Below are 12,900 nucleotides of genomic sequence, written 5' to 3'. Positions count from 1 at the left end.
AGGATGGAATATAAGAAATTGCTGTGGTTGTACAAGGACTATGATTTCAAAGGGCCTATTGAAAGATTAAAAATATATATATATATATCACCTATGAGGAATGAAAGAGTTAATACCACAGCTTGCTAAAAATGAGGAGTTCCTAAAATTTTAGGTATTAGAATAAGTTGAAAGTGAGGGGACCACGGGGAATGCTGATTCCTCAGAGAAGAAAATAAAAGAAATAAATGTAGCTCTTGGGGCAGCCTGGGGCTCAGGGGGAATCAGTCAGAGAACCGGTACTGAGATGGAAAGGAAAACTGGCCTGTTTTGATTGTGCCTCTCATTTTTTGTCTATATTTTTTTAAAAAATTATCTAAGAAAGGGAAGTTAAAGCACAAGATACATCAGATGAGAAAAGCATCAGATTACTCTTGAGTCCCCTAAGTTGGACTGGAGCGATAGCACAGTGGGTAGGGCATTTGCCTTGCACCCAGCCGACCCAGGCTCGATTCCTCTGTCCCTCTCAGAGAGCCCAGCAAGCTTCCGAGAGTATCCCGCCCGCATGGCAGAGCCTGGCAAGCTACCCATGGTGTATTCGATATGCCAAAAAACAGTGACAAGTCTCACAATGGAGACGTTCCTGGTGCCCTGCTCAAACAAATAAATCTATGAGCAATGGGACAACAGTGCTATGGTGCCCTTAAAGTAGTTGTCTGTTGTTACACATAAGATAGCATCATGACTGAGAAACCCTTATAATATTTAGAATTCTGACTTGAAATGGCTGTGTGAGTCTGGCTCCGGGCCTCATAACATTGCAATCAAGTCATCTACCAGAATTGCGGTTATCTGAGAACCAGAAGCTTCTCTGGTTGCCGGGGTGTCCATTTCCAAGATTTTCAGACAGTTGTGCAGAGGTCTCAGTCAAGAGCTGCTGCAGCTCCTTCCTGACACGGCAGCTGGCTTTCCCCGGCACAGGTGACTGCAGGGAGGAAATTAAGAAGCAAACTGAAGTGTCCTTGCAGCCCTAGTGTGAGAAGTCACCAACGATCACATTTCCACACGCTATTCTTTGGAAAGCAGTTTATCATCTTGGCAAAGGAATGATGTTCCGTCTCAGAGAGAAGGAAGGCAGCAAATCTTTGGACTCTCTTAAACCAGATTTGTGCAGCTCTCTACCCAAGTCCAAGTCCTGCTTACCCAGACAGAAAACCTGAGGGTGGAATCATAGGACCATTTGCCATGACCTTTATGGAACTCTGGAGAGTAGAAAATGACTGGCTGGCCAGGGATAAGAAAATGACATTCTGCTAAGCAGAAGGGAGAGACAATAGCTTAGAGCGGGTAGATTGACCTTGATCTGGAGTCCCATTTTCAGATAGGTTCTTCCATAGAAGCTTTTTTTTTTTTTTTCAGAAGATGAATGAGTCGAGAATGGGAAGTCTGTGCGATGTCACAACCCCTATGGCTTCCCGTCAAATTATCCTCCTTTTCTTTTGTGATCCTTCTTGTTTGACTGGAACATCATGTGGACGTTGTGCGTTTCAGTTTCAGCTAGATGTGTGACAAGGTTCGTAGCACCTTGTAAGGTTGTCACAGTGACTCCATCAAGAGTGAGATATTAGGTCCTATTTGAGCTGAAGCCACTTGTAATGTGTAACCCAAGTAAAATGATGTCCTTCATCTGCTTTATTTAGCAGATGAACTAATAATACTCGGTGTCTATAAAGCAAATTCCTGAATTAAAAGATAGGATTTTTGCAGCGCTTCGTGGCTTGAACATAACTTCTTTGTAATTGGAACAAAGCCCCAAAGTAAGAGTTTTGTTCTGCCAGGTAATTAATGCTCACTTTTAAGCCTCTTATTATTTTTTTCTAAAGGAATAAGGACACATGAAAAAGGGCCTTTAATAGGCTAAACAAAGCCCCTAATCCAAGCCAGAATATTCTAAGAACAAATCCTTGCCAAGCTCCCAACTAGCTTTTAATTCTTATTTTTCCCTGCTTTAAAAAATATATATAGTATGTCCTAAAAGAAAGTACAAGTTTTAACTTCAAAATACCCTGACACTTTCATTTCTTTGCGTCTAAAAGAGACACTGTCACTGTCATCCCGTTGCTCATCGATTTGTTCGAGCGGGCACCAGTAACATCTCTCATTGAGAGACTTATTGTTACTGTTTTTGGCATATCCAATACGCCACGGGTAGCTTGCCAGGCTCTGCCGCTCGGGCTCCATACTCTCGGTAGCTTGCTGGGCTCTCCGAGAGGGGTGGAGGAATCAAACTCGGGTTGGCTGCGTGAAAGGCAAATGCCCAACCGCTGTGCAACAATCATCACAAATTTCAAGGTGTGGAGAGGGCCATTTTTCTTGAAGTCATGTTCCTCCACCTTCAAGTCTGGAAAGACGATGTGGATAGCCTTCGTGCTGTAATGCTCTTATTTATTCCTCAGTAGCATTTGTGAGTTCTCCTGCATATCTTCACTGTGGTCTCATGCTTCTGGTCCAATGCAGGTTCGGGATTGACAAATATCAAGACGGAAGAGATCTCGGAGGTGAAAATGGATGCCGAATTCCGACACGACGCAGGATATGAAGTTCATCATCAAAAGCTGGTACGTGAAATAAGCCATGTGTTGGTGCCACCCTTCTTGGCAAATCACATATTCACTCTTACTCACCCCGTGCCTGCTAGCCAGTTAAAGGAAAGCTAGAAACACGAATGAAATGCTTGCCTAGAGGATCGTCATGAAAACATGAAGCACAGCAAAAGAGCCTCTTTTTGAGGGATCCTTTCAATTGAGAAGGCAACCAAGTCCTCACAGGATTCAAAAGCAAACGAATTTGTGTGATGCAACCATTTTTGTTAAGTTCCAGTTTGTTTTCTAGGAAATTGAGTCTATAGAATAGGTTCAAAATCTCAAATGTGTACCTATGTTACTTGCTTTCCGGGAAGTGTTTTCATGACTGTTGACATTCACGTTTATAACGTTTGTTCATCATTTTTCTCACCTCTCTTTCCATCTCCTCCCCAACTTCTATCCTGGAAGTGCCCCTCTAGGTAGAAGTTTTGGACCTCTACAAGGTGGGCAGAGGCAGGAGGTGGACAAGGCAGGCCACAGGTTCCTTTTGTAGACATGGCATTCGCTGCCCAATGCTAGCGTTGGAATAGTCAAAACACAGGGCTGCTCGAATTGTTATGTTTCTTTACCAGTCACTTCTGATTAGCCAGATCCTGCTTTCTGTTCAGGTTCTTTCCATCTTACCCAGGAAGCAGAATAAGGAGGTTAAATTAAAATTTGTGATGCAATGTAATTATACATTCAGGAATGAACCAAAAAATGGTGATAAAATTCTCAGAAAATGCCCTGGGGTAGTGGGGGGAACAGTTTCTCAGACTAAGACTTGAGAAGTTCTTGATTTCAGAAATTTTGTTTATGTGTCTGTATATTTCTTTCAAGAAGAAATTATCTTTCTAATCATCATCAGTAAAATATATCAATCCAAATATTATAAATTTAAGACCAAAGGAAATGTCTTGAAATTATTTACGCCCTTTTGCAGTTGTGAATACATAAGAGCAGCTCAAAAATTGTTGTGCATTTTCAGTCCTATCATCTTTTCTACGAAAGCCCATTTTGCTTTTTTTGGAGCGTGGTTCCTTGATTGGCATTAATGACCACATAATCAGGGCTGTTCTTGATCCAGATGCTGAAGAGATTAATAAAATTGGGGGGAACTTCCAAAAGTGGGAGCGTGTGGGACACTGAGCTGAAGATTAATGTACCGATCTATCTTCCCTGATGCATGTGTCATAAAGCCTGTCTCCACAATGACACCAGCTCCTGTAATGCGACAGTGACTAATAACAGTGCAGCAATTAAGAGGATCAACTCCCTCTACTGAACTCGTTGATAAGATAATGTACTATAATTAGTGTAACGAATATTACAGAATTACAGTATTTTCTTAAAGACACAGGAAGATGGCCAGCCTTGCATGTAGTCCTGATTACTTCACACTTGTATCGTTAGTTAATTAATGATTTGCTTTTTTAGAAAAATGTGGAGCTGGCATATTCGTTTAGGAAGGAGAACAATTATAAACCACTTTCATTTTTGTTGCAGCTAGACTTCTCCAAGTTAAAAAGAAATCCTTTTAAATATTTGCTTCATTTGCTGCATTTTTTATATTGCCTTTTCAAGATTGCTGGAAGGTCAAGTCTGACTATGAAAATTGGTCATTTTTCTAATCTGAGTACAAAGAGAACTATGAGAAAGTTGTTTTCATTCATTTACCTAACAAAATGGTACATGTCGTACTTAGTGTGGTAGAAGATTGTGGAAGTTGCAATGTGCTTTTATAATTTCATTCAAGTAGGTTGGCTTGAAAAGCAGTGACTTGCTTTTTCTAAACAATGTGCAAAAAAATGTACGATAATAAGCATTTTGCACTGAATTTTTTTTTCTTTAGAATGCCGTCAATTCCTTATATATCTAAGGCAACATAATCTGTTGGATTTCTGGAGACAATGGACAATGTATGAAGATAGTAGGAATTATTGACCTTTAAAACCCTTATCTTGTGACCAACTGCTTTTGCTTTTAAAAAAAAAACTGTCTTATAACATGAAGCTTCTCAAAGTTCCTGAGTGTCCTAGTAAACTGTTGTGTGTAAACTTAGGTAGCGAGATGTCTCTCCCATGGAACTCCTGTGCATCAGAAGACTTATCTTTATACTCAAAACTCCCCTCTGGAGCTGGAGAGATGGTGCTTTGCATCCCGCCCACTCCAGTTAAAGTCTCTGATACTTTATGGTCCCACACGTGCTTCCAGGGGTGACGCCAGTGCAGAGAACCAGAAACGGCCCCTGAGCACCTGCTGCCAAAGACTCAACCTGTAGGGAAACTGGGACGCAGGTGTGTGTTAAATCAGGTGCCATGCATCAGGTCTCTTGGTTTGAAACCAGCTGGGACTGGGAAGTACCAACCTTCATATGTAATCAAGATCCAAGAAAACTCAAGAGAATGTTCCCCTGCCAGAGATTTGAGTCAGGTTTCCACTGGCCTCTGTTTTATCCAAGGACATGAGTGGAGAAAGGCAAGTAGACTCAGGAACAGAACCATCTGTCCCTCTGTGGACTACAAGTATCAGTTTTGAGAAGTAAGACTATTTTGAATTTTCCAGGAAGCCCCAAATAATGGTGTGACTAGCTGATTCTCCCATGCTCTAGACTTTGTACTTTTTGCACACCTCCTCCACTACAGACCCTTTTCTTTGTATTCGTCTTCCAGGTATTCTTTGCCGAAGATGTGGGTTCAAACAAAGGTGCCATCATTGGACTCATGGTGGGCGGTGTTGTCATAGCAACAGTGATTGTTATCACCTTGGTGATGCTCAAGAAGAAACAATACACGTCCATCCATCACGGCGTGGTGGAGGTAGGAAAATGGGCTGCATGTTTGCATGTGGGCATGAAAGAAAAACTACATGGGGAAAAATGTTCGTGGCAGTGTGCTACGAACCATCTGAGTATCTCTTCTTGGGAGAAAAAAAGAAATTCCTACTTGGTGTTCCATGACAGCTCTTCGCTTGCTTTGTTTTTTATTCATTCCAACTGACAAAGACTAAAATCAGTGCCTTGGAGTTTAATGCTAAATGAAGACCTCGAGTTGTGCATAGCTTATTATAATTCCTATTGCAATATCAAAACAATAATAACGTTACCTGGCTTTTAAAAAAAATTGTGACTATTCTCAAACATTTCAAAGAAAACTGGAGCAGAACCAGAGAGATAGTAGAGCGGGCGGGACACTTGCATGTGGCTGATCCAAGTTATCCGGGTTCAATCCCAGGACCACATCTGGTCTCCTGACCCCCCACCCCCATCGGGAGCGAGCCCTGAGCTCAGAACCAGGAGTAAGCCAGGAGCGAGCACCACCGGGTGTGGCCCCAACACAAAACAGAAAAATGAACCACAAAAGGAAAACCTGAGCAGAAATTAGAAAGTTTAGAGTGGGGGGTGCTGCTTTTTCAAAGATTAGGTGTTTAGGTTTAAATCCTTTTAGTCCTAGAATTTTTACTTTGTGTTGACCTCTCTAACACCAGGTAAAGGTCAAATAATGCAATGTGTGAAGTGTCTTACATTTCTCCCTAGAAATGAAGATGTAGGAGAACTGGTCCCTAGGAGGAGCGTTGCCAGTACCGGGGAGAGGGGATCGGTCAGGGAAGGGACCACTAGGATAGTTATACAAGGACATGGTCACTCTGGACCAAGACTCAGTGCCAAAAGGAGGTAAATGATATGAATGACGCCTGATCAGTCACAGGAAACCACAGGAAACCACCATGCCTAAAGGGGAAGAGAAAAAAAGCAAAAAGTGCTCGCCATAGAGGCAAGCTGGGGGGATGGGAGAGAAACCAGGGACATTGGTAGTGAAAGCGGGCACTGGTGATTGGATTGGAACATTGTAGCTTGAAAATCATGAATGACTTTGTAATTCAGGGTGATTCCATTTTTTTTTTTTAAAAAAAGGCTTACTTTTCCACAGAAAAGGACAGTACACCAAGTATCTGAGCAAGATGCACAAGGTTATTACTCTCACTTCCACCTGGAATCTTTTTATTTTTTTTTTTTGTTTGTGGGTCACACCAGCGATGCTTAGAGGTTACTCCTGGCTCTTCACTCAGGAATTACTCCTGGCAGTGCTCAAGGGACTATATGGGATGCTGGGGATGGAACCCGGGTTGGTTGTGTGCAAGGCAAACGGCCTCCCCGCTTCATTATCGCTCCAGCCCCTGAAACCTCTTTGTCTCGAGGTGTGGGCGCACTAGCCGTGGAGTGAGGCGAGAACCCTCTAAGGGAATAGCGTGGTGCGGCTTCCCGGGACTGTTCTCAGGAGCCCGTCTGGCTCTCGTGGGTCAGTGTAGAACAGAGAGTGGGAGGAGCTGCAAGATTCAAACAGCTGATGTTTGAATACCGATGGCTGAAAAATGAATTTTATATACATTTCTTTTTTAAAATTTTAATGAATCACCATGAGATACAGTTACAGACCTACAAGCTTTCGTGATCATGTTTCGATCAAACAACGTTCGAGTACCCATCCCTCCACCAGTGCCCATTCTCCACCACCAATGTTCCCAGTGTCCCTCTCGCCACCCCCACTTCTTCCCTCCTCCTACCTCTCTGGCCGACTCATTCCCTCTTTCTCCTTTTGGGTATTATGGTTTGCAATATAGGTACTCAGCAGCCATCATGTTTGGTCCATAGTCTACTTTCAGCACGCATCTGATTCTTTCCTGCATCCCAAAAGGGCTGGAGCAATAGCACAGTGGGTAGGGCATTCACCTTGCACTCAGCCAACCCGGGTTCGACTCCTCCGCCCCTCTCGGAGAGCCCAGCAAGCTACCGAGAGTATCTCGCCTGCACGGCAGAGCCTGGCAAGCTCCCCGTGGAGTATTGGATATGCCAAAAACAGTCACAACAAGTCTCACAATGGAGACGTTACTGCTGCCCACTCGAGCAAATCGATAAACAATGGGATGACAGTGACAGTGATCCAAAAAGCAGCTTTGGGTGCCAGAGAGGTAACATAGGCGTTTAGGTACTCGCCGTCCACAGCGTCAATGCCTGCTCAAATCCCATCACCAGTTGCTACGGTCTGTGAGCACAGAGCAGGGAGCGAGCCCTGGACACCATATGGTGTGTCTCCAAGTCAAACAAGCAACAACAACCAAGTACAGTTGGGGGCCAGAGAAATAGTACAGGGGGTGAGGCATTTACCTGTATGTGGCCAACCCGTGTTTGACTTTGAGCCCAGCATCTGGTCCCCTGAGCATAACTTGACCACTCAGCCCTGAGCACAAAGCCAGGAGTAACCTGAGCACTGCCGGTTGCTGTGGCCCCTCAAAAAAAAAATTAAATGCAGCTTTTTTGGACATTTTTCCCATTTTAATGTGTTTGGGTACTAGTTTACCATTTTAGAGTTACAGAGGCTTAGCTTCATACCTCTGTAACTAGGAGTCCTTGACCCACCCCCAACGTCACGGAGCCATCCCCCCAAAAAGGTTTTTCTACCCATTTCTCTCAGCCCCCATTGTTTTCACGAAGTCTGGGAGTTTTGCTGGGTTTTGACAGTCTGCTTGCTTCCTGCATATTTCACGGACGCGAGAAATCATTCAGCAATTGCCTTTCACTCTCTTGAGTACTTGACTTGGTATAATCACCACGAGACCTGTCTGTTTGATCCCGAAAGGCCTAGTTCCCTCCGCTTGAACCGCTGAGTAGTATTCCAGCACGCGTATGTAGTGACTTTAGCCGGCCATGGAGATTCAGGATGGTTTTCTAGCTTGGTTACTGGGAATGAATGCCTGTATGTGTGTGTGTGTGTGTGTGTGTGTGTGTGTGTGTGTGTGTGTGTGTGTGTGTGTGTGTGTGTGTGTGTGTGTGTGTGTGTGTGTGTGTGTGAATTAACGCCACCTGCAGGCTCTGTCCTCTCCTGGAGGGGAGACACACGCTATTTCCAGCATCAAGCAGCAAAGCTGTGTTCTTTTCTCCGATGCTCTGCCTTGTGTCTTTGATCTCGTTAGCAAGATTCTTCCCCCCCCCCCCTTCGGCTCCAGCCCATCCCAAAAGCTCAGCCGAGAAGCGGTGCCTAGCAGAGCCATGCCTGCGTCTTATGTGGCTTTCCTGCCACACACAGGAGGCAGCTGAGTAGGGAGGAAAACAGCATCCCTCCTTCCTGGCTGGTGCTGATCTCCAGTGCTGGCGTTTTTAAGCCCGTGGCTAATGACACTGGTGCCAGTGAAAGCCCAGGTGACCTCATCTGTTGACACCCGGTGCAGATCAAAGGGACAGGGAGGAGGTGGGGAAAACCTCTGTGATTGTTCCCGCTGGGAGAGCCAGGCTGAGTCTCCATGGGGCGGTGGCTGCTGGGCTCGGCCTCTGGGAGAGCCCCGGGCATGGCATCTTATGAGGAGTTGCTCAGGCCTGTCCCTGGAAGCCTGAGAGAGTGGCTGGAGAAATGTTTCCAGCATCTTCCATACATGGGAGCTTTTGAATCTGTAGCAGGTAGCCAGAACGAGAATACAGCAGTAGGGAGTTGGTCTTGCATGTGGCCGACCGGGGTTCGATCCCTGACATCCCATGTGATCCCCTGAGCACCAGGAGTAATTCCTGAATGCAGAGCATCGCCAGATGTGATCCATAAAGGGAAAAATAATAATAATAATAATAAAATAATCCATCTCAGGGACCTGGAGCGATAGTACACTGGGTAGATATGCAGGCAACCTACGTTTAATCCCCGGCATCCCATAGGGTCCCCTAACCCCTGTCAGGAGTCATTTCTGAGTGCAGAGTCAGGAGTAACCCCTGAGCATCGCTGGGTGTGGCCCCCAAACAAAACAAGACCAAAAAATCCGCAGCAAGACTGGGTAAATAGCTCAAAGAAGGTGTACCCGGCGTGCGTTAAACCCAGAGTTTGGGGGCTGGAGCAATAGCACAGCGGGTAGGACATTTGCCTTGCACACGGCTGGCCGACCGGGGTTCGATTCCCAGCATCCCATATGGTCCCCTGAGCACCGCCAGGAGTAATTCCTGAGTGCAGAGTCAGGAGTAACCCCTGTGCATCACCGGGTGTGATCCAAAAAGCAAAAAAAAATAAAAGAAAGAAAGAAAGAAAGAAAGAAAGAAAGAAAGAAAGAAAGAAAGAAAGAAAGAAAGAAAGAAAGAAAGAAAGAAAGAAAGAAAGAAAGAAAGAAAAGAAAGAAAGAAAGAAAGAAAGAAAGAAAGAAAGAAAGAAAGAAAGAAAGAAAGAAAGAAAGAAAGAAAAGAAAGGAAAAGAAAAAAACACTCCTTTAAAGGGAAAAGAAAAAGAAGCCTCTTTCTCTACAGCGCACGCTAACTTTCCCTGGAAAAGCTGCTTCATCTGATTAAATGGCTATTGACTCTCCCCCTATTCCAATGATTTTACAGAAAAGAAAATTGTAATATGGGTGAGGGGAGAGAGGATATAGACGGGGGCGGGGCACCAGGGCCACCATGGAGGAAAACAGACCATGAGGGCGGGGGGTGGGGTTGCCGGAATATTGATGCCTGAGACCCTGCCCTAATCTAAACCACAGAGTGCCCAAAATAAAAGTAAATTAAATAAATAACGGGGCCTGAGAAATAGCACAGCAGGTTCCACACTGGCGTTGCCCATGGCCGACCCAGCACCCCCTCAAGGCCCCCAGGTCCTACCAGACTGAACACAGAGGCAGGCGCAGACCCTGAGCACAGCCAGGTGTGCCCCCCCAATCCCTAACCAAGGAAACGGGGGGCAGGATTATCACTCCGAGGTCGAGCTTGAGCCTCCTGACTCCGGTCCTGGGTTTGATCACCCGAGTCACCGTGTCACAAAAGTAACCGACAGAACCGCAGCTTCCGTCCGATTCTGCATAGAGCTTGGTCCGCCTGCTCTCCCGAGCCCTGACGGGGGACTGAGACACGCCAGCGTTAGGAACCGCGGCCCACCTTGGAGAATTCCGTGCCTCCTGCCCGCGGTGCAGAGAGAAATATTCCCACCCAACCTGATGCTAGCCAGGACAGGAAAATGCTGCTTTCCGACTGCTGGCCTGATCTCAGAAATAAAGAGCTGCATCCATGCAAAGGATCCATTTCAAATTTTTGAATTTCTTGAATTTTGAATTTTGCTGCTGTAATTTCTCCGTGCTCAGCTCACCCAGAAATCTAGAACTTCAGATCTTTTACTGCTTGTCTTTTTTTTCCTTTCTTTCTTTTTTTTTTTTTTTAATTTTCTGTGCTGGAGCGATAGCACAGTGGTAGGGCGTTCGCCTTGCATGTGGCCAACCCAGGTTCAATTCCTCCGCCCCTCTCAGAGAGCCTGGCAAGCTACCGAGAGTATCTCGCCCGCGAGGCAGAGCCTGGCACGCTGCCCGTGGCATATTTGATATGCCAAAAACAGTAACAACAAGTCTCACGTTGGAGACGTTACTGGTGCCCACTCGAGCAAATCGATGAGCAACAGGGATGACAGTGATAATTTTCTGTACCGAATAATAGCCCCTTGGATATGCATCGTTCTTTCCTTCACCTTAAAGATTCATGGTTCTCTCCTCAACATATTAAATCTCGTGAAAGCACGGGAACAAATTAAAGTAAACACGGAGAGAGGCTGGAGCGATAGTGCAGGGGGTAGGTAGGGCATTTGCCTTGAACGCAGCTTGACCCGGGTTTGATTCCCATCATCCCATATGGTCCCCCGAGCTCCACCAGGGGTAATTCTTGAGGGCAAAGCCAGGAGTCACCCCTGTGCGACCCAAAAAGCAAAAACTGAATAAATAAATAATAAAATAAAATAATCACAGACATAGCCCTGCAGCTTTGGTACTCTGGGATTTTTTCAAGTTAAAAAATAAGTCTAGCCTCATGGCTACTTGTACTTTATCCAGAAAACAGGGAGGCTGGCTGGCATTTATGGCGCTGGGTGTATCCAGTTACTGCCCTGTGGGGTGTAAGACCAAGTTTGGGAATTTGCATGGGAATTTGCAAGGCTGAGCCCATAGGGCAGAGTAGTAAGCGCCACCTGGTGGCAGAATGGAGCATCTGCGTTCCTCGGATGGGCACAGACCTTTCTGCCTCACGGCTTTGCAGGGGTCTATTTCTCCAGCTCAGTTTTTCCTCATCCTTGCGTTTTTGCAGGTCGACGCCGCCGTGACCCCCGAGGAGCGTCACCTCTCCAAGATGCAGCAGAACGGCTACGAAAACCCAACTTACAAATTCTTCGAGCAGATGCAGAACTAGACCAGCGCCACAGCAGCCTCCGAAGTTGGACAGCAAAACCATTGCTTCACAAACCATCGGTGTTCGTTTCTCGAATAAGGGGGAAAGAAACAACCCCTTCTGTTTCCTTATTTGCTCATTAGGTCGCCTTTTGACAGCTGTGCTGTAACACAAGTAGATGCCTGAACTCGAATTAATCTACAAATCAGTAATGTATCCTCTCTCTCTCTCTCTTGACATTTTGGTCTCTACACTACATTATTAATGGGTTTTTGTGTACTGTAAAGAATTTAGCTGTATCAAACTAGTGCATGAATAGATGCTCTCCTGATTATTTATCACGTAGCCCCCTTTAGCCGGTTGTATATTATTCTTGTGGTTTGTGAACCAACTAAGTCCTACTTGAAATATGCTTTAAGAATCGATGGGGGAACGCTTCATGTGAACGTGGGAATTTAGCTGCTTCTCTTGCCTAAGTATTCTTTTCCTGATCACTATGCATTTTAAAGCTAAACATTTTTAAGTATTCCAAATGAGTTAAAGAGGTTTTTTTTCCCCCGATTGCATTTTACTGTACAGATGGCTGCTTCTGCTCTATTTGTGATATAGAAATTACAAGGATACACATTTATTTCCTTTGTGCCTGTCTATGTGCACAGATTAGGCATTGAGAATCGAAACTAATATTTTTGGTTTGTTTTGGTCCATGTATCTTTGGATCTTTGATAAAGAAAAGAATCCCTGTTCATTGTTAGCACTTTTACTGGTCGGGGTGGGGGGGGGGGGGGGGTTGCTCTGCTGGTCTCAAATTACTAAGAATTCTCCCCCAAAAAAAAATATTTGGCAAGATGATTGTACAGAATCATTGCTTATGACCGTGATAGCTTTCTACACTGTATTACATAAATAAATTAAAGAAAATAACCCTGGGCGAGAGTTTTCTTTGAATGGGTGACCTTAGATGTTAAATGGTCCAAGGCGTTTGGGAAACAGAGCAGAGGCAAAGAGGCAGATTCAACGTCCTTTAACTGGCGGCGAACATTTGACTTAGCGTCGCAAATATTGAAAGGGGAAGAGATAAAATTAAGGAGTGGAAGAGACAGCGCCGGCTGGACATACCCTTCGTAAGAT

At 45.0% G+C, this 12,900-nt stretch overlaps 1 protein-coding gene across 3 annotated transcripts in view; it reads left to right on the top strand.

Annotated features, from left to right (window-relative positions):
* Positions 1–12,698, top strand: part of APP (amyloid beta precursor protein) — a 287,309-nt gene extending 274,611 nt beyond the window's left edge. For all 3 annotated transcript variants that reach the window (XM_055128150.1, XM_055128149.1, XM_055128148.1), the window contains 3 exons: positions 2,497–2,597; positions 5,276–5,422; positions 11,689–12,698. In XM_055128150.1, coding sequence (XP_054984125.1) covers positions 2,497–2,597; positions 5,276–5,422; positions 11,689–11,790 — 350 coding nt within the window. In that variant the 3' untranslated portion in view covers positions 11,791–12,698. The remainder of the gene's footprint in view (positions 1–2,496; positions 2,598–5,275; positions 5,423–11,688) is intronic.
* The last annotated feature ends 202 nt before the right edge of the window (positions 12,699–12,900 follow it).

Source organism: Sorex araneus, chromosome 2 (assembly GCF_027595985.1).
Source record: "Sorex araneus isolate mSorAra2 chromosome 2, mSorAra2.pri, whole genome shotgun sequence".
Taxonomy (NCBI): domain Eukaryota; kingdom Metazoa; phylum Chordata; class Mammalia; order Eulipotyphla; family Soricidae; genus Sorex; species Sorex araneus.
The sequence above is the reverse complement of the archived record's forward strand: the minus strand, read 5'-3'. Positions and strand labels throughout refer to the sequence as shown.